Below are 20,892 nucleotides of genomic sequence, written 5' to 3' on the forward strand. Positions count from 1 at the left end.
AACTGACTGCCTGATGGTCCTGGTCACAGGCTGAACGGCTCATCTGCAGTACATCTCACTCCTCCTGCCTTATCGTTCTGGTTTTTTTTTATCTAGAAGCTGTTGGTAAAGAGCGGACGTGTTTCACAGCGTGTCCAAAAGAGAGGGAAGAGCGGGAGGCCTATTGTCACAGCGACTTCGGTAATCACCCACCAGGCACATGCTTCTCCCCCTTCACTAGGGTCTACAGCACCCTATAGCTCCGCAGTAAAAGGTGGACAGCTTCCCATAGCTCAGCAGTTAGAATACAGCATCCTATAGCTTAGCATTGAGAATAAATCACCCCATAGCTCAGCAGTGAAGGTCTACAGCAGGCATGGGGAACCTTCAGCCCTCCAGCTGTTGCAAAACTACAATTCTCATCATGCCTAGTCCTGGGCAGCCAGATGGGAATTGTAGTTTTGCAACAGCTGGAGGGCTGAAGGTTCCCCCATGCCTGGTCTACAGCATCCTATAGCTCAGCAGTAAGGGTCTAGAGCACCCCATAGCTCAGCAGTTAGAATACAGTATTCTATAGCTTAGCATTCACCACATAGCTCAGCAGCGAGGGTTTATGGCACTCCACCATTGTTGCACATTAACCAGTTTTCCCCTGCTGCCTAGCCCCACCCTAAACATGGCAGCTGGGGGTGTGATTAACATGTTGCCCACCATTATAACCCTATCTTCTCTTCTTCGACAGCTGTGAACGGGATCATACATGATGTAGATGCAATCACTTTAGGGATCCGGCTCCTGACTGTCCTGGTGAACAGCAGAGGATTATACAAGATGAATCGTCTCTATGTTTCCCCAGACGGTGACTTCTTCAGGGTCCGGATCCTCGTCGTGGACAATCCACTATGCCACACCCGCTGCCTGCACCTCACGCTGGGTGAGCAACTACTGCTTTCTAATATTACATAATGGGGGATGTAGTTGTGTGCTGTTGAGTGTATTAGATCCAGCTTCTCAGCAGATAGTATCACATGGGTATTATATACAGCAGCTCAGCACACAGTAGCATGATACAAGTACTTTTGTCACATTCCCATTTTCCCCTGCAGGTGGTCGCTACATTATAATGGGGCAGATCTACCACAGGCGGATGGAATTGCCACCAGCCGTCCAGCGTGTGATCAGCGGCCGGTTACGTGCCGGGGATGGGCTGGTGACAAGCGGCAGGAGCTTCATCAGGAGGTTCAACCGCAAGAAGGATCGCAGGGTTCTGGCAGCAGTGCTCTCCAAATGTAAATAACTGGGACATCGCCAGTGATCACGTCTGTATTACAGGACAGCACTGCCTGCATCCTACAACAGCTCAGCAGCACTATAGTTTCTTTTAATTTTTCACAATTACCTGTGCTGGATCAGACTCTGTAAACTGAGATCTAAATACCCACTCACCATGTCACATCTGACCCCATTTTGTATCTAGCCCCAACCCCTCATGCACCATCCCAGATCTAGCCTTCCCCCCCATATATAAACCCACCTCTTCACACACCACCTCCCATTTGACCCCACTTTCTCATCTACCATACCAGATCTAGCATCAACCCCTCATGCACCATCTCAGATCTAGCTTCCACAGCCTCATATCTGACCCCACCATCCCAGATCTAGCCCCACCTTCTAATACACATGTCATATGTAGCCCCACCCTCACATCTGACCACACCTCCTCCTGTACCATCTCAGTCATGACTCCACCCCTTTTTCCATCTCCTCTTGCACACAGCAGTGACACAATGCGGTGTGATGGTCGGAGGGGGCATCACGCCCCATTTATTATCTCATTTACATACATAATTTTCGTTTTACATACAAAAGAAATGAAAATTCAAATTGACAAACATTTACAAAGAAGAAACCTCAAAACTGAATATTCCAGCTGGAGCCGATGGCGGGGGGACCCCCAATCCCTGCCACACCCCCCACAAACAGTCTGCAGTCATCAGTCTCTACGGTGCGCGCGCTCCAGCCTCTCCTTTCATAGAAAGAAACGACTTCTTCAGGTTTAAGGGTTTTGTTTCCTTTTTCTCTTAATTTCAGGAATCGTGTTAAAACACAGGACAAGGTAACGTGTGGGGTCCAATCCGCGCCCGGCCGCAGCCGCGCAGATTTTTTTTTTTTTTTTCGTTTTAGAAACTTTTTTCTTGTTTTCATAAGAAAAAATAATTAATTAGTCGACAAGTGAGCAGGAATAAAAAAATGTCTCTGAACAATAAATAAATACGTCAAAAAGTCTCTGAACGGTAAACCGGCTTCTTCATTGAAGAACATGCGACAAGATGCACGGAGCGGTCGCCACTCCATCGCTGAGGCCAAGGTGCGTCACCTTCAGTTACTCCACCAATCAGGGACCTGAAACGCGTTCCTTGCCCCTCCCCCGCCTCTTCTGTCGCTTTTGTCCTTTGGACAAAATAATCCTATTCTCCCGCGTCTTCATATGGTCAGAGTCTGTGGCCTCGGCACCTACGGGGGCGACTGCAGCTTGTTGTTATGGGACCTGTGCAAAATACAAAACGCATCAGTCATGGAACCAGTACTAAAAGTTGCAACAAAATAAAATGATATTGGAGTCCAAGCACGCAGCATTTGATCAGCGGCTGAAGAAGTTGGATGCAGCTGACAGTGACGTTTCGGGCGTCGAGTATCATTGAAGACCATGGGGATTATCTACAATTCTTAGGCACCCGTTTCTATATCAGATATGTTGCAGAGCTGTGGGTGTACAGCTTGGGGGTCCTGCTCACCCCTTTGCTCACCTGCTGGCCTTGAAGGCCTTCAGCTTCTGCACAAAGAAGGATTCGAGGACCTCAGCACTCTGGCAGAACGTGGACTCGCTGGGGTTGTAGTAGCGACAGTTGTCGAAGATTTTGGTCATGTCGGCGATGAACTCTGTCAGCTTCTTGTAGTATCGGCTGCGGACTCTCTCCTCCATGGTGGCAAGGTCTGCGGGAAGAATCAGCAAGTAAGACACAAGCACCACCCCCCTGCCATGGCGACAAATTAGATGGCTTAAACACAAGATAAAGATGCAAAACTTTCTGCTTTTATATTAAAAAAAATCTGAATAAATGAAAAGTTTTACAACTTTCTAACAGAATTTGAGCAAGTCACCACTACTGTCAGGATCTCTGCTTGCTGGCTGTGAAGGAATTCATCACTCTCATCTGAGAAATATCTACTCCAGGGGACTGCAGCTCTGGAGGTTCCTAGACTCTTAATGAGGCCGAAGGAGCAAACACTAATTAAGACTGCTGCTGCTGAGGAACATTCCATCCTCCCCGCAGAGACCCTGTGATGTGAAGCACCGGAGTGTGACCCCGCTCAGCGCTGCTACTTCACAATACCCCGCCTTGTCCAGGACTAGCAATGCATCTCCTGACCGGGAGCAGGGTATGAGGGAGACCCCAATACTGAGCATTAACATGGCCGCCTCATGCACCGTAATATCACTCACCCATCGGTTCCTTAATCACCGCATAATAATCAGGAGCGTCCTCTGGGTCCACAGCTTCCAAAAAGGGCCACGCCATCTTGTGTGTCTGCAGGACAAGAGGGACAAGGGATTACCCAACCTGTATTATTACATGGAGATGCAATCTCCAATTGAACAGTGAGTGCAGCTCTGGAGTATAATACATGAAGTAACTTAGGATCAATACAAAAAGTAATGTAAGGGCCCTATTACACAGAGCAGTAATCTGCCGAATCAAGCCTTTTTGGCAGATTATCGCTCCGTGTAATAAAGACAACGATCAGCCGAAGAGATTATTATTGTTGAAACTTGCTTAAAAATAACTGGCCACAGCGGCTGAGGACAGTGTATAAATATGTTCCCTGCTCACCCTTCTGGCCCGGTCTCTTCAGTGATAGGTTGCTCAGCCAATATCTGGCGGTAGTGTCCTGTCTTGGCCAGCGATTGGCTGAGCAGCCTGTCACTGAAGTTACAGGACCAGAAGGGTCAGAGGTGAAAAGCTGCAGGACACCAGGGGAGAATAGGTAAGTATCAACTATTATTTTTCATTTAAAAAGCACAGGCTTCATGGACATGATTGAACGAAATTTGGGTCGTGTGTAGGCTTGCTAAGCAAGCACAGATATAGCGGATCAGCACTTGAATAAACTGTGAGGGTATGGCACTAAGTATGCAGTGACCCCACCAGCAGAATAGTGAGTGCAGCTCTGTAGTATAATACAGGATGTAACTCAGGATCAGTACAGGATAAGTAATGTATGTACACAGTGACCCCACCAGCAGAATAGTGAGTGCAGCTCTGTAGTATAATACAGGATGTAACTCAGGATCAGTACAGGATAAGTAATGTATGTACACAGTGACCTCACCAGCAGAATAGTGAGTGAAGCTCTGAAGTTCTGTTCCTTTTGGCAGTTTTCATACCTGCAATGACCTGAGAACTCGCTTTAAACCCTCGTAATCCTTGTCAGTCAGGGGAGTCAGCACCGTCATGGCATCTTCAGTGGACTGGCACTCAGGACACACATATTCATCTATATAATCTGCCTCGCTCTGTAGAATCCCGACACAGCGTCCGTGAAACCAGTTCTGGCAACGATCACATCCAATGTAAAATCTATACAATTCAGAACAAGAGTAGAAGGTGAGGAGAGCCCAAGGAGGATGCCATCATCACACAGATCTGCGTATGGATGAGCACTATGTACAGTCTCACGTCTACTGAAACCAGACAACCCTAAAGCAAAAAGCTGTGGCGTGTAGGAGCCCCAGGCAGAGCTGCAGTACACAGGACCAGACAGCAGGGGCCGCCAACTGTTATAGGCAAATCATTCTCCAGGTGTAAAGCAGAGAAAAAAAGAGGAGTCGCAATGCTCTGCAGTTGTCAGTCCAGAGAACATGCAGCACATTAAGGAGAGAAGTCGCTGTGACACATTTGGTCCCTGTGGCTTGGGGGGTGGGGGTCACCAGTCAATCCCCTCCCCAGAGGGGACACAGCATGCTCTGCCAGGTTAATGTGGACAGTGGAGGTAAGGAAAGGTAAAGCGACTGCCGCATACATCCAACCAGCGCTCTATTAGTAGAGAAAGATTCCCGGACTCACTGTGAATCATCATACGGTGTCCGGCAGATACAATACAACTCCTGACCGCTGCTCTCCTGCGAGCGTTTACACTCATCACAGATGTACACATCCACCTTCTTGGCTTCCAGCTCTGTGATGCCAACACATTCTCCGTGATACCAATTAGCACAAAGCTCACAGCCAATATAGAACCTAGAATATATTCACAGCACAAACACCCAACAAAGGTCAATGACAGAGAAAGCATCCGGCGCCAGCAACATTTAACACGCCGACAGCTTCCTTGGTGGATGCGCGGGCACTGCCCACACAGGTGGCGGCATCAGCCGATGGATGGAACGTCATGACTCGTTTCTGTGCAGAGGGGGAGACAATCGCTGCGGCTCTTCTATCCCTAACATTGGGTCTTTAGACTTAGGCAAGGTCTGAGATCAGTGTACCCCGACTGACCAGACTGCCCCCTACTAGTGCTAATATCTAGAAACAGCAAGCTTGACTGTACAGGGCCAGTAAAGAAAGTCATCAGACAGTAGATGAGGGGAGATTTCAGCTCTGAAGTTGCAGAATAGTGAATGGAGCTCTGAATCAATTTATACATATAAAGAAGAATACAGATTGCTCAAGGGCCACATAATATCAGGTGATGAATGTTGTGATGGGACCCAATGTAACTTGGCTGCCCCTACCCTGTCCTAGCCTCTGGTCTTCTCAGTGAAGTCTGCTTTGCCTTAGTCTTTACACCTCAGAAATGGACATCCCCCCCCCCACCCCTGCACAGAACCATACACCAGTATATGAGGGCGATCAAAGCACAAACGCATGCACGACACACAATGGCAGGGCGCACGGAGATGAGACGTTACCGGATACAGGAAGGATCAATCCTCCACCAGACCTCACAGCAGCAAAACTTGCACTGACGCCAGTCAGTGACCAATGAAATCTGAGGGGGGAGACAAGATCCTCCACCCCGGGTGGACTCCATGCTCGACACACAACACTGATGAACCGGACCACAACAGTAAATGAGCAGGACACAGGTTGTCAGAGAATGAGCATCATGGTGGGCAGGAGGATGATCAGGAACACACAATGTCCCCACTTACCTTACCTGAGCACCTGGGGGAGGGGACCCTGTATATAGGAGATTGCATGTACACAATTACAATGACACAAAAGGAAAGACCAGCGACCACGTACAGCCCCAGGTCACCCGCAACCCCAGGAACTGCATGTCCAGGATGTCAAATGCGGGTTTACTTACTTACAGTACAAGGTATAGAGGCCATCTGTGAGCACTGCTCCCCTATACCAGCCCTCCATGGTGATGACATTGTATCATGCAAAAAACTACACCTGCACAGGGCAGATCCAAGTGTGGTGGCTATCCACAAAGGAAGCTGGGCTCACAACAACAAGACAAGGATTGGAGAAGACATTGTAAGTGCCACATATGGATTGTGTAGGTTGTGTATTTTCTGCTCTACCATTATGTATGGATCCCAACTAATAGCTTTGAGCACAGCAGCGTGTATCTATAATGGCTATGTCCCGTATATTACTGGGGCTACGGACAGTGAAGCCCTGTAATGGAGTGTATCAATATCATGTCGGGAACGGGGAAAACTGTTTGAATCTCAAACAGTTTCCCCACTTTTAGCAAGATATCGATACATCTTGCCGAGCGGGGAAACACTTCTTTACCAGGCTTCCCCATTTGTAGCCTCCGTAATATACGGGACATAGGAATAAGCCAGAAGGGTCTGCACCCCAACACATTACAGGCTACCACTGTAACCACATGACCCGGAATGGATAAATAGGGAACCTATTCCAGAGAAGATGACCTAAGCTCACGTTCTGCAGCGTACAGACTGTGTACATGTGTTCCCCTATACTATGGCTCTCCAGCTGTACCAAGACTACAACTCCCAGCCCCCTGAGAGCTGTCCAAATTTTTGCCATAACTTGATAGCCAGAGGAGAACACCGACACACAAGAAGACCCTGTATTCCCTTACATTACCTGTGTGAGAGCCTTGTATCATCTGTGTGTATGATGGTGCAGAATTGGCACAGAATTGCAGGAAACCTATCCCTGCCATACAGAAAATCTGCAGGACTCTAAAACCCTAGGGTCTGCCCTTTTAAGAAAACAGAGCTACATCATACCCAGCGTGACTGACGCCCATCTGCTGCCCCCTGCACTACCATTGTGTGTCTCTATATGGTGTATGTCCCCGACACATGAAGGCACCAGGGCACTCACTTGGACTCGTCGTAGGGCGTCTTGCAGATGCAATAGAGTTTGTTGTCTTTCTTGTCTTTTGAGGTAGCGGAAATAATTTTCTTCTTTTTTGATTTGGAAGGATGATGGTCCTTGTCCTCCTCTCTTCTCCGTTTGTGGGAAGAGGTGGAGCTGGGGACAGAGGTGGGGCAGGTGGGTGACGGTCTGTGCACAGGGGGTGGTGGGGGGGGAGATGATGGTATCGGAGGTGACTGCGGAGGCGGTGGAGGGGGTGCAACTGCAGCAGCAGCCTGGGCTCTCTCCTTCTCCTTCTTAATTTTGTGCAAATCTTTCTTCAGCTCCTCCTGTAAACAGTACAGTAATATACAGTAAACTGTAAACAGTACACACATATACAGTCATACATTATTTATATATAGTGGATAACAAGCATAATTCGTTCCGGGACTGTGCTTGTAATCCAATTCACTCTTAAAACAAAGCAAAATTTTCCCATAAAAAAAAAAATAAATTATTGAAATTCAATTCAATGACTCACAATTGGTTCCACACCCCAAAAATAATGATTGATTATTCTGAATAACATGTAAAACAAATGAAAAAAACATTCAGAAACAGCAGAATATGTGATATTATGAGTTACTGTACAGTAATGGAGAGGATGGGAAACACAAGGGCGGACAGAGACTGCAGGGAGCAGGAAGAAATGAGCAGGGCAGATGTGGGCACATACATGCAGCACTCTCTGTCCAGGGGGAGAGGGGTTACAGCTATGGAGAGATTACCTCCACCGTCCTGTCCCCTGATGTAAGCCCCAGCCTGAAGTGGATTTACCATGATTTGGAAGGTTCCTTGTCAGAGTACAGTGCTGTAGACCCCGCTATGCAGACCATGCCTTCCCACCCAGTACAGGGAGCTTTTAAACCAAAGCAATGCTCTTAAACAAAGTTACAATTTTGAAAAACTGTGAGCTCTTCTTGCAAAATGGCTAAGTTACTCTTAAACCAAGGTACCATACACACACCCACATATACAGACAGGCTATAGCGGACTGGACCTACCTGCACCTCGATCTGCAGCTCTTTGTCCAGGAGCGCCCTCTTCTTCAGGATCTCGGCTTTCAGTTGCTCCTTGTGCTTGAAGAGCAGGGCTGACAGCTTGCTGGCGTTCTGCCGACTTTTCTTCTGCTCCACATTCTCCTCTCGCTTGCGTTTCTTCGCTGCCTGTTTTTCCTCCTTGTCGATTTTGTCCAGGATGTATTTCATCACCTGGTTACACACGATCATCCTAAAAAAGATGGAAGCCGGTTACTATTCCATCTCCTCGCAACTTACCTGCCAAATACTGAGCCCAAGGCTGGAGAAATAACAGACTGGTTGCTAGAGATAAAAGAGTAATCCTTATGCTTCTCTGACAACCAGACCGTCAGCTAAAAGAGGATGGGGCAGGTGCTACCTCTGATTTTCCTCCCTCTCCACCGGCGTCATGGACTTCTTCTGCTTCAAGTGCTCAATGACAGCGTTCTGCTTCATCACCACCTGAAAGGAAGAGATGTGTTATTAGGTTAGGGGGAGAATAAAAATTACCGCTTTCTTCCAGACACTGCGCCACTCGTCCTCAGTTTGGATGCAGTTTAGCAGCTCAGTTCAATTTACTTGTATGGAGCCAAATTGCGATACTACACACAACCTGAGGGCAGGGGTTGTGTTGTTTTTTTCAAGAAAGTAGCAGACAGAAATCTTTGACTTCATACACACGCATGATCAGCCAACCACAATGGCCCCCATCACAAGAACAAGCAGCTGATCGGCTGAAGAGTCCACAGCACTCTCCCCAAACTCTTTCTAAACATGGACCCCCTTGCAGTACAGTGAATGGTTTCTGGGGTGATGCAGTGTTTCACCAATGCAGCATACTCTTAAAGGGAACCTGTCACCCCCTGTGCCGGGTCAGAGCCCGGCCGACCCCCCCGCTAGAGACCAATATACTCACCTTGTTCCCGAAGTCCCGTTTCTGTAGCCAGTCGGGGGACGGAGATATCACCGTGGGAAGCCCGGCGCGCGCGGTGCTGAGAGGGGTCCGACGCTCAGAGAATGAATGGAGCCGTCATTCTCTATGGGCGTTAGACTCATCTCAGCAGCGCGCACCGGGCTTCCCACGGTGATATCTCCGTCCCGGGACCGGCTAAAAAAGCGGGACTTAGGAAATGAGGTGAGTATAAGGAGCTCTAGCAGGGGGTCGGCCGGGCTCTGACCCGGCACAGGGGGTGACAGGTCCTCTTTAACTTAACATTTCGTAAGATTAGAGACACCCCCTATATTTGTGCACCCCCCCCCACCCCCCTCACCTGCTTCTGGATGATCTCACTCTGGTTGGTTCCTTGCAGCGACTGTTCTCGCTTCACCTCCTGCAGCTTCTTCTTATTCTGCTGATCCTGGATCTGCTTTATCCGCTGCAGATGCTCCTGGACACTAGATGCCTGCACAGTCACCACGTTCTGGATCTGGTGCGTCTGCCCTGTCCCCGCCTGCTGGATCTGGAAGGGAAGCTGCAGCTTGATCTGCTGGGGGATTCCTCCTTGCTGGATCTGAGCCATCACCTGCGGGGGCAGATGGGACAGGACCTGCACCTGCTGGTGGAGCTGGGGCATGGTAATAACCTGGGTCTGAGCCGGCTGGATCTGCACTTGTGGTCGTGGTGGAGACTGTACAGACACCTGATTGGCTGGCTGGATGTGCTGTGGAGGCTTCGGCTGGGTGGCAGTCTGAAGCGGTGGTGATTGGATGTGGAATGAAGCCGGCAAGGTCATTTGGATTGAGGGGTGCGTCTGGCTTGAAGTTGGGGGCAAAGTCTGAACATGAGATCGACTCAGAATCTGGGGCTGTGCTGAGGGCTGTGACGGCATCTGGACAGAGACCTGGGGTACAGAGAGGTGAGCGGCACTGGTGGTATCCGAAGAGACCGGGGCATGTGCTGGAAACGATGCCTGTTGTGCAGTCTCTGATGCCATCTGGGGAACACTGCTCCCCACAGTCACTTGCTGCCTCGCCTGTCCGTCATCAGTGAGCTGAGATGCCTGTGAATGCAGCGGATGAGCCGGGGAGGGGCTCAGGGCTGGATCGGAGGTCGCAGGGGGCAACACAGGAGGAGTCGGCTCTGTGGACTGAAGCTGCGGCCTTGAGGACTGGGCTGGAGGAATGGACTGGCTGTTCTGGGCCGGGACTGTAGACTTCTGGTCACATGATGAGGACACTACAGCAGAAGAAAACAATGCAGTCATTGAACCCAATTTGAACACTCCCATCATCTAATGTAATGTAAATTCTTACAGGAACCACTAATGGGCGCCACTACTGTGGTCAGGACCTTTTACTAGTAACAGAAAATCTGCCAACAGGTTTTTGACCAAAATAAATTTTTTAAGAACTTTTATATTGAGTCCCTCTAGGGTGCATCACAGTGAGATCGTCTGATCGCTCATCTACTACTCACTGTAAGGGTGCCTTCACACGTACCGGATCTGCAGCGGATTTTTACGCTACGAATTCGCAGCGAAATCTGCTGCGGATCCGGTCCCATTCATCCCTACGATAGCACAAACTCGCAGCGAGACTGACATCTCGCTGCCAGTATGTGCTTTAACCCCCTGCTGCCCGCCGCCAGCATCCCCGCCGCCCCTATCAGCCCCGCCACATGCAGTCCGCGTCTCGCCCGCCCGATCGCATGACACCCCCCCCTCCTGTGGATCCGGTACGTGTGAAGGCACCCTAACAGTGTAAAGCCAGAAACACCGCCTCAGACATGTTCAGTCAGTGTGGCCACAAGGGGTATGTTAGACCCCAGATGTCATAGGAACCATAGGCTTGGAGCTGGTGGGTAACAGAAGGAACTTCTGGGCTCTAAGCCCTCTTCGATCCTGGTTGCCCAGGCACAGTGACGGCAACAGCGTGATGGGAAACCTGTCGTCACAGTGATCTACTCTAACCTGTTCCTGAACCTTTGGGCACGTACCTGCTGTAGAGGTGGAAGGAGTGGAGGTGACGACCGTGCTGGCCGGGGTGGAGCTTGGGGGCAGCGGAGTAAAAAGGAACCTTTGGATAGTGCCATTTGGCATTGCGGCTTGCATTAACTGCTGCCCAGGGGTGGGAATTACAGTGACTCCTTGGGGTATTAACTGCAGCTGTCCAGTGGTCTGTCCTTGTCCCTGGACCACAACGGTGAGGCTCTGGTTTCCACCCTACAGGAACAAAGATAGATGATGACCCCCTGCACCAAGTAGAAAACTGAAGACTCCATAACACATTTCCGGGCCTTACCTGCTGCTGGGTAAGCTGCGTGAGCTGAGCCATAGTTAGTTTCACCTGCCCCTGCTGAGGGGGTCTACTAGCCTGAGGGGTGGTGGCCTGTGGCTGAGCATGTTGCACTGGTGTGCCCACCTTGAGACCTCCGCTAGAAACTGCAGTCCCTAAGGGCATAGTCGTGGTGACTGGCTGCCCCCTTATAATCTGGGTCACCACCTGCTGAGGCTGACCTACAAGACAAGTAAAAGTGGTCACAAGATGCCGCATAAAGGAGGAGTTTTTACTCACCGTAAACTCTCTTTCTCGTAGTCTTCATTGGGGGACACAGACACCGTGGGTATAGGCTGCTGCCACTAGGAGGCTGACACTAAGAAAAAAACAAAACAAGTCGGCCCCTCCCAGCAGGCTATACCCGCCCACTGGCACTGAGCTAATTCAGTAGTGAAAAAGCAGTAGGAGGAGCCGAAACAACCATAAAGAAAAAAACAGTCCACACTCAAAATCTGAAAAAACACAGGCCAACAGGCAACCTTAATCAGACAACAGAGGGTGGGTGCTGTGTCCCCCAATGAAGACTACGAGAAAGAGAGTTTACGGTGAGTAAAAACTCCTCCTTTCTCGTGCGTCTTATTGGGGGACACAGACACCGTGGGACGTCCAAAAGCAGTCCCTTGGGTGGGAAGAGACAGAGTGGAGCTAAGAAGAGGAAGAAGCCACTGCTGCCTGCAAGACCATGCGGCCCAGACTTGCATCGGCCGATGCAAACGTGTCCACACGGTAAAACCTAGAAAAGGTGTGCAGTGAGGACCACGTGGCGGCCTTGCAGAGTTGAAGAGCTGAGGCCCCGTGACGAATGGCCCAGGAAGCCCCAACCGAACGAGTCGAGTGAGCTGCAATCCGGAACGGGGGCGACTTACCCTTACTCCGGTAAGCCTGAGCGATGGCGGAGCGGACCCAGCGGGCCAGGGTCGCCTTAGACGCTGCTGACCCCTTTCGAGGACCCTCAGGGATGACAAAGAGTGAGTCCGAGTGTCGAAGAGACTTCGTCCTGGAGAGATAGATGCGCAGGGCGCGAACCACATCCAGCTTGTGGAGCGAGCGCTCCCTTGGATGAGAGGGGGCCGGACAGAAAGAAGGAAGAACAATATCTTCGTTGAGGTGGAAAGGTGAAACCACCTTGGGCTGAAAAGAAGCCACGGGCCTAAGTACCGCCTTGTCCTGGTGCAACACCAGCAGGGGAGGACGGCAAGAAAGGGCTGCCAATTCCGAAATCCTCCGGACAGACGTAACCGCCACCAGGAAAGCCACCTTAAAGGACAAGATGGCCAAAGGCACCTCCCGGAGGGGCTCAAACGGAGGAGACTGCATAGCATCCAGGACGAGATTCAGATCCCACGGGGGAACTGGGTGCCGATAAGGAGGTGCAATGCGCGCCACTCCTTGGAGAAAAGTCCTGACTTGAGGAACTGACGCCAATGGTCTCTGGAAAAAAACTGAAAGGGCAGAAACCTGGCCCTTAAGAGAGCTCAGAGCTAAGCCTGCGTCCAGACCTGCCTGGAGGAAGGCCAGGAGTTGCGCCAGAGAAAAGGGAAGTGGAGGCGCAGAACAGGCCTCACAGTGCCGGAGGAAGGCCCTCCAACAACGATAATAAATCCTTGCCGATAAATCGGCACGTGAAGATACGCGTCCTGAATATCCACCGAAGAAAGGAACTCGCCTGGCTCCAGAGATGCGATCACAGAACGCAGGGACTCCATCCGGAAGTGAGATAGTCGGACGTGACGATTCAGACGCTTGAGGTCTAGAATCGGACGTACCGAACCGTCCTTCTTCGGAACCACGAATAGGTTCGAATAGAACCCGCGGAACCGTTGAAGAGCAGGAACGCGAACAATCACTCCCTTCGAGAGGAGCGAAGGGATGGCCTGGAAAAAACCGGCCGCCAGGGCAGGGGACCTGGGGGGACGAGAAAGGAAAAAACGATCGCGGGGAACGGAAATGAACTCGATCTTGTAGCCCTGTGAGATCAGTTCTCGCACCCAGGCGTCCTGAACATGAGCAAGCCAGACCTCCTGGAACAACAGGAGACGGCCGCCCACCTGAGGAGATCCGGGTGGGGGAAAACCTTCAGGAGGAGGAGGGCTTGGAGGTGCCAGGCTTAAAGGGGGGGGCGGGAAGCGGCAGATCGCGCCTGCCAGGAAGAACGGTTTTTGGAGAAACCGGACCTTTTGTTCTGAGGAGCCGCAGTCTTCCCGGCGCGAGTCGACGGAAGCGACCGAAAGGAACGAAAGGAGCCTGGTTTGCGACGGGAATCCTGACGCTTGGGGCGTTGCTGGGGAAGATTGGTACTCTTCCCCCCTGTGGCATCAGAAATAATGTCATCCAGGCGTTTCCCAAAGAGACGAGAGCCCGCAAAAGGCAGACTGGTGAGAGACCGCTTGGAAGCGTTGTCAGCCCGCCACTCACGAAGCCACAAGGACCGGCGAATAGCTACAATATTGGCCGACGCAAAAGCCGAACAGGCTGCAGCGTCCAGAGAAGCCGAGCAGAGGTACTGAGCTGCGTCCTGAATCTGTTGGGCGAGGTCGGCCAAGTCCTCAGCCGATACGCCAGAAGTAATGCCGTCCTTCAGTTGCTTAGCCCACATTGAAATGGACTTAGACACCCAAGTGGAAGCAAGGGTGGGAAGGAGAGATGAGCCAGAGGCCTCAAAAGCTGACTTAGCTAAGGACTCGGTGCGTCTGTCAGTGGAATCCTTAAGGGACGACGCATTGTCCAGCGGAAGAGTCGTGACCTTGGTCAACCGAGAGATCGGAGGATCCACAGAAGGTGGACCTGACCAGCGAGACACGAGGTCCTCGGGGAAAGGGTAAAGGACCGACAAGTGTTTAGGCTTTGAGAAACGCTTGTCTGGGGACTTCCAAAATTTGGAAAACAGGTCATCAAACTCTTTGTGACTGGGAAAAGTGCTGCGGACACGGTGACCGCTTCTATGGAAAAACACCTCATCAGCAGGTGAGGGGTCCGGAGAATCCTTCAACTGGAAGGTATCGCGGACTGCGGCCACCAGGCTGTCCACAGTGGAAGCCGCGGGAGAAACATCCTCAGGATCCGAGTTGGAAACCGACTCAGAATCCGACAGATCTCCAGGCGAATGGGATCGCCTGTTAGGGGAGATATGAGTAGGGGCCAAACTAGTTCCAGGGGAGCCAGAGGAAGAGCGAGAAGAGGCACGGCGAGGACGCTTGTGGGAGCGGCTCCTGCCGGGCCGTACGCCACCGGCTGCCGGGCGTGATAGGGCGGGCGCTGAAGAAGAAGCAGACAGGCGGTCAAGGGCGGCCGCCACAGACTGAGACAACTGAGCCATCTGCGATACTGACTGGCAGAGAGAGCGCGCCCAGGCCGGGGCAGACTCCTCAGACTCCGGAGGGGGGTCCTGAGTAGGGGACATAGACGAACAGGACTGCATGGAACAAGCAGCGCAGATAGGCTGAGAGTGGCCGGAAGCAGATTTAGTGTTACAAGACGTACAGAAATAGTAGGTAACAGAGGAAGGAGGAGGATGCTGGCGGCGTGTGGATTCAGATCTTGAGTCAGACATAATGAAAAAAACTAAATATATATATACATATATTAGTAAGAAAAAACACAGCCAGCTAGTGTAATCCTACAGGTAGATAAATGCTGGAGCTGAGAAGAAACCAGACACCTGCAGAATGACAGAATACACACCATGAGAAAACTAGAAAGACAGAAAAAAACCTGGCATAAAATCCCATAGAGACCTTACCAGGCATCAATCTGTGAAAAAAAGGCAGAGGTCCGGCAGGGCACAGGACGGCTGCAGAGGCAGGATGGACAGCAGAAGACTGGCCAGGAAGAGCAGACTGGGGGTTGTAGTCACGGGACTGAAGACTCCTGACGACTATGGAGCTGCGCAGGCTGCCGCACCGAACGGGCTGACCAGGAGACCGCGTCACGAGCGTAGTGACGCGTCACGTGCGGAGTGACGTCAGACGTCGGCCCGCGCGGGAGAAAGACCGCGCGCGGGAAATTCAAACGGACCAGAGAAGAAGAGGCGGCGCGCGCGCGCGCGGGAAGGAGAGGCCGCGAGGACCGGAAGTTACGGCCGGACCCGGAAGTCGCGGCCAAGATGGAGAGAGAGAAGGGGGGGGGAGGCCCCCAACCGGCACCTAAAGCAGCATCCCAGTTCCCGACCCCCCCGCATGCGGAGACGGCAGGAGGTCCGGAACGCAGCGGGGAAGGGAAAAGGTGCAGGGAACGGAGCTGGAGGTGCCTGGGAAGGGGGGGAACGGGGACTAGGGCCCGGACAGACCGCGGAAGGGAAACCGGGGGACCCCAGAAGGGAAGGAGAGCAGGGGAGCTTTACTTACCCCTGATGTAGAACTGACCTGTCCCATGAGTCTTCTGCCGGCACTATGCCGCGCTGCCGCGCGCAACTTTGGAAGGCTGGGCGGGCAGGGGCTGGCGGAGCAAGTCCGCATAGAGGAACAAACAGACAGCAGGGCTAGTCTGTGTCCTGGGCGCTGTGTCCGGCCGGTGGCAACCTAGGGTAAACAGCCCCTTTCCAGTTAGGGTCTGTGCCCTGGTTGCATAAGGGGGGATCAGGGCGAGTCTTTAGTGACCCACCGTGCCCCTGACCTGTAGAGGAAAAGGATTAAACATCTCAAAATTAAACAAGCAGAAACTGGTCTGGAGTAACCAGACCTGCGTCTGCCTCCTACTGACACTAAGCTAAACTGAATTAGCTCAGTGCCAGTGGGCGGGTATAGCCTGCTGGGAGGGGCCGACTTGTTTTGTTTTTTTCTTAGTGTCAGCCTCCTAGTGGCAGCAGCCTATACCCACGGTGTCTGTGTCCCCCAATAAGACGCACGAGAAATGATACAATCCTGCACAGTCCTGGTGATCAGAGCACAATCTACAACACCACAGACACTTACCAGACTGTAGGACGCCCTGCTGCACCATAAGTGGGGTCCGCATAATGGACTTTTGCTGCACAGATGGTGTCCTGATCACAGTCATAGCTGGGCGGATCTGAGTTCCGGCAGTGATCACCTACACGTGGACAAAGGAGCAGCCGGTCAGTAATGTGATGGCTGTGATCTTATGAAACACACAAGGCTCTATTCACACAGTTATGAAAGCCGGACGCACCTGGTGGGAGGTGGTGGTGGTACCAGTGGTTCCCATGTTATTGGGCCGGATGGAGACTGTCGCCGCCCGCGGCTGGAACGTGGTGAAGGTCTGCTGCCCCCCTGTGGTGGATGGTATAATACCCAACACCTTCTGTTGCACCTGGACAACACCTAAGTGGACAGAGAAAGACATTAAAACCACACAGACTCATGGCGGGAGACAAGGCGGTAGCGGAGGCTTCCTTTGCCCTACCTCCCTGTGAAGAAGGGACGTTCACTGCTAATATCTTGCTATTGGCTGGAAGAGGCAGCTTAGTGAGGACCTTCCCGGCCACAGACACCGGACTTCCACTTATCTGGAAGGTTTGGCCTGCGGTGGTGATAGATGTGGCAGACGACACATCTGTGTTGGAGGCTACAAAACACAACGTTGTGTTGTCAGGATGATGAGGGCCACAAGGACCTAAAGCCCTGATACGCCTAATAAACTATGTGGTCTTCCTCTGTGCTACCACTTCATGTACACCCCCAATATCAAGTGCTGGGGACCGCTCTGCAGTTACCGGTGGTTGTCTGGCCTTGCTTGACCCACGTAGCAAAGGTCTGGTGGAAGTTCTTATTCTGCTGGAACGATACAGTGGCTGGAGACCCGACCTTAGTGGCCAGCATCACTTTTGTCCCCGGGGTTACAGAGCCGGTTAAGGAACCCATCACCACTTTGTGCGGGGTGGTGAGAGTAGTCAGGGTGGCACTGGTGGTGGCTGTGCTGCCCGTCATCGGTAACTGCTTCTGCTGTTCCAACCGTTTCTGTAAGGAGAGATCGATCTAGGTTATGATGGATTGTATAGGGCGAGCGCACTAATAGAAGTCAGGCTACTCCATTCATGGATGCGATTCACCTACCTGCTGGGCCGTCAGACGCTGTTTCAGCTGTGCATCCACCTGAGATTTAACATCTTCTCCCTTCTTCAGGTCGGTACCTTTACTATCTCCAGACTGGTTCTTCTCCTTCTCCACCCTGGAGGGAGCCAATAGGGGCTATAGTAAGGCTTGTATGCATCGAATATCACTAAGGCGGTAGATGAACAGGCCTGACCGCTCTTGTTGTGCTATGAAGGAGCAACAGGGCCAGGTAACACTTACCTTTCAGAGAAACACTTGATCTCCCACAGTTCCAGCTCATCCTCCGCCACCCAGGTCTCCAGAATAATAGGACCCGTCTGTTTAGGTGTCTCTGGTCTCTTGGGGCGCAGTGCGCTTGATCGGAGCCCCTTCCTCTGAGGTGTTGGTGTTTCTGTAACAGAGAAGCATCACCTTATGCCTCCACACAGACAGATAAATCACCAGGACAGCTCTCCGGGTCAGCTTCTTACCTTTCGGTGCCTCAGGAACACCAATGGGGCAGATGATTTTCCTAATGCAATACTCTGAGCGGATTCCGTAGGGGCCGACATCCCTCCTCTTAATGATTTCGGTGGTGATTATCTCTGTTTCGGAGGACTCTATGAAATACACAGCTCGTCATTTAATCATAAAAAGCAATGTGACTGTGCATTATATTCATGTGAGGGAGCAGAGAGCAGGATACCTGTGCGGGTTATCCCCCCACCAGGTGGGGGTTTGGCGGCCATGTCATCCCACCGTATACTCGCCCACAGGAGACGCAGCATCAGACTCACACCCGCCAAAGATTTGACAGTTTGCAGACGATATCTGTAAGAGATGCAGTCAGGGTTATAAATCATTCACAGACACGTGCCTCACGTGTCCCCATGACACTTCCCAATTTGTGCCAATGCCTTTAATGCGGTGTCAGCAGATAACTTACATACCTCCAAGTTATTCCAAACGTGGGACGTGGTGAAGGATAAGGCCAAATATCATGCACGGCTTTGGCGTTATAACTAAAGAACGGCACCTCCCGTATTCCTCCTCTCCTCGACAGCTTCTTCAGGTCGTCGTTCGGCAGGACAAAGATGCTCTTCTTGTTGCTTTTGGTGACGAATTTCCTGTATGATGGGAGAGCTGTTCCTGATCGGGACTTCTTAGTTTTGGAGAACTTCATGAGCCGCACGCGGTCCTTGGTGGAGTACTCTTTGCTAACAGTCATCAATGATGAGACCGTACCGGACGGGGTGGTCATGGAGCCGGATACAGTCGCAGTCACCACAGTTTTGTTTTGCTTAGTGATTGACACCGTACCGTCTTCACTTGGATTTTGTGCAGTAATTTTGGTCACTGTGGTGGTTGTGGAACTTGACAGTGATGTTTTCTCCGAGGAGGACACAGTCTGTGCAGAGGAATCACCGCAAACAGCAACAACCGTCCTGGATGTAGATACAGTGGTCGTTGTAGTGGTAACTTCTGTGACAACCGTTTGATTTTTAGTGTCTCCATTCATGGTGTCCCGGGGTAAACCATTCTGCTCTATGGAATCATTACTGAGGCTGGACTCCTCGGCAGAGGACACCGGGGAGGAGGCACTCTTCTGAGGCTCCTCTGCTCCAGCAGGGGAGTCTGTCCTGCTACACAGTGATGGAGACTCACCAGAAGCTTCCAGTTTTTTCTGCTCCAAGCAGTTCTGGGCTGCTCCTTCCTCTGCAGCCATCTGGGGAACTTTATCATGAAGCGCTGAGCACCTGTTCTTATCCTCCTCTTCCTCCATGTTGACGTCTCCATTCATGAATGGTCTGACTACAGTCTCTTTCAGTTTAGCTCCATGTTCACACACTGACTTTGTGACGTTGTTCACCTTCGGCTCTGTTCGGTCGTCACACAGGTTGTGGCCTTTCTTAAGAAACACGTCCTTACCGTTGACTTGGGGTGCGAGGACTTCTGCCTTCTTCCTGTCTGTGCAGTTATTGGAGGGGATCTCCTTTTGGTCCCCATTGGTAGATTGCTTTGTACAATCCTCTTGGATGTTGCTGCCTTGGTCAGCCATGTTTCCACCCTCTGTTGCAGGATCAGACCCTTCCTCTTGATCTTTTGGGAGCACAGATTTATCATTCAGCAGTTTTGCACTGGGTAACTCCGGAGCAGATTCATCTGGCTTCTCCTCTGCTCGGCTATCACAACTGGTGTCCTGCAGCGCGTCTGCACTATTGGGGGTCTCCTCTTTAGTCTCTACAGACCTGTCACTGCTCTCAGAGGATAAACCTTTACTATCTGTAATGCTACATTTCCTCTGTGCAGTGTCTGTGTTGGTGGTCTGGACGCTGAGGTCCTCCTCAGGACCCGAGCTGCTGGACTTCATGTCCTCTTTCTTATCAGTATTTCCTGTGATGACATCATCAGCACCGTCCATGTTTAGTTTCCGGGCCACAGCTATGATATCAGCAGCTATCTCGCTGTCACTCCCAGACTTACTGCTGTCAGGTAAACCTCTGTGCTGCTGTGAGGCACCTTGTTTTAGTCTCTCGAGTCGCTGCTTTTCTTCGTAAGTAAATTGCCTCTCTCTACGCTCCAGTAAAACATCCAGCCGGGAAGGCTTCACCTTCTTCTTATACCAAGTTCTCTTCTGAAAGCCCAGGCTGACATTGATTAAATCTGCATCTGGATAAGGTCCCTCATCTTTGGCTTCCACCTCCATGGGCTCGTCTTTCACGGGTTCGAGGTCTTCAGGCCCTGGGGATATAAAACAGAAGGATCAATGTGTGCAGAAAGTCAGGACACCAAACATAAGAAGCTACTGTGCGATCTTGTGGTTCGGGTGTCTAGCAACATAGACGGAAGGGTGGACACAGACTGGAACAAATGTTCTAAGGGATAATACTGCTTTCAGCAACCCTATACAGATTCTGAATTACTCAATAATTCCATTGCGAACTCCAGCTCCGTTACACTGTATATAGAGTCTTAAGGGCTTATTCTTGCCGCTTTGGGATGGTGGGACCTCGAGCTGCTGGTGATCACAACAAACCTCACTTGCTTTAGCTAATCAGTTTGAGAAAGTAAAAGTGAATTAAAGCCCTTTTACACAGAAAAATGATCGTACAAAAAATGGTTAGATCGTTTGCATTTAAGAGATAATCTTTCCTTGTGTATGCAAGCAACGATCAAACATTCATATGACGTTTATGGCATCTTTTTAGCCAA

The 20,892-nt window shown here is 51.2% G+C and overlaps 2 protein-coding genes across 12 annotated transcripts in view; one reads left to right on the plus strand and one right to left on the minus strand.

Moving 5' to 3' along the window:
* C14H17orf58 (chromosome 14 C17orf58 homolog) overlaps window positions 1-2,249 on the plus strand; it is a 17,056-nt gene extending 14,807 nt beyond the window's left edge. For 4 of the 5 annotated variants that reach the window (XM_069951592.1, XM_069951591.1, XM_069951593.1 and 1 more), the window contains 3 exons: window positions 97-180; window positions 722-913; window positions 1,086-2,249. In XM_069951592.1, coding sequence (XP_069807693.1) covers window positions 97-180; window positions 722-913; window positions 1,086-1,276 — 467 coding nt within the window. In that variant the 3' untranslated portion in view covers window positions 1,277-2,249. The remainder of the gene's footprint in view (window positions 1-96; window positions 181-721; window positions 914-1,085) is intronic. The other variant, XM_069951595.1, reaches the window with a different exon arrangement.
* The window catches only part of BPTF (bromodomain PHD finger transcription factor), a 27,614-nt gene continuing 8,499 nt past the window's right edge, over window positions 1,778-20,892 (minus strand). For 3 of the 7 annotated variants that reach the window (XM_069951577.1, XM_069951576.1, XM_069951575.1), the window contains exons 13-32: window positions 18,630-20,421; window positions 18,386-18,510; window positions 18,171-18,299; window positions 17,941-18,091; window positions 17,701-17,815; window positions 17,361-17,604; window positions 17,051-17,212; window positions 16,817-16,968; window positions 16,600-16,717; window positions 11,654-11,868; window positions 11,349-11,574; window positions 9,685-10,589; window positions 8,793-8,875; window positions 8,399-8,624; window positions 7,359-7,681; window positions 5,109-5,282; window positions 4,430-4,622; window positions 3,488-3,572; window positions 2,790-2,976; window positions 1,778-2,530 (exon numbers count right to left, since the gene is read on the minus strand). In XM_069951577.1, the coding sequence (XP_069807678.1) occupies window positions 2,497-2,530; window positions 2,790-2,976; window positions 3,488-3,572; window positions 4,430-4,622; window positions 5,109-5,282; window positions 7,359-7,681; window positions 8,399-8,624; window positions 8,793-8,875; window positions 9,685-10,589; window positions 11,349-11,574; window positions 11,654-11,868; window positions 16,600-16,717; window positions 16,817-16,968; window positions 17,051-17,212; window positions 17,361-17,604; window positions 17,701-17,815; window positions 17,941-18,091; window positions 18,171-18,299; window positions 18,386-18,510; window positions 18,630-20,421 (5,639 nt within the window). In that variant the 3' untranslated portion in view covers window positions 1,778-2,496. The remainder of the gene's footprint in view (window positions 2,531-2,789; window positions 2,977-3,487; window positions 3,573-4,429; window positions 4,623-5,108; window positions 5,283-7,358; window positions 7,682-8,398; window positions 8,625-8,792; window positions 8,876-9,684; window positions 10,590-11,348; window positions 11,575-11,653; window positions 11,869-16,599; window positions 16,718-16,816; window positions 16,969-17,050; window positions 17,213-17,360; window positions 17,605-17,700; window positions 17,816-17,940; window positions 18,092-18,170; window positions 18,300-18,385; window positions 18,511-18,629; window positions 20,422-20,892) is intronic. The other 4 variants (XM_069951581.1, XM_069951580.1, XM_069951578.1 and 1 more) reach the window with 3 other exon arrangements.

The sequence above is a fragment of the Dendropsophus ebraccatus genome, chromosome 14, assembly GCF_027789765.1.
Source record: "Dendropsophus ebraccatus isolate aDenEbr1 chromosome 14, aDenEbr1.pat, whole genome shotgun sequence".
Taxonomy (NCBI): Eukaryota; Metazoa; Chordata; class Amphibia; order Anura; family Hylidae; genus Dendropsophus; species Dendropsophus ebraccatus.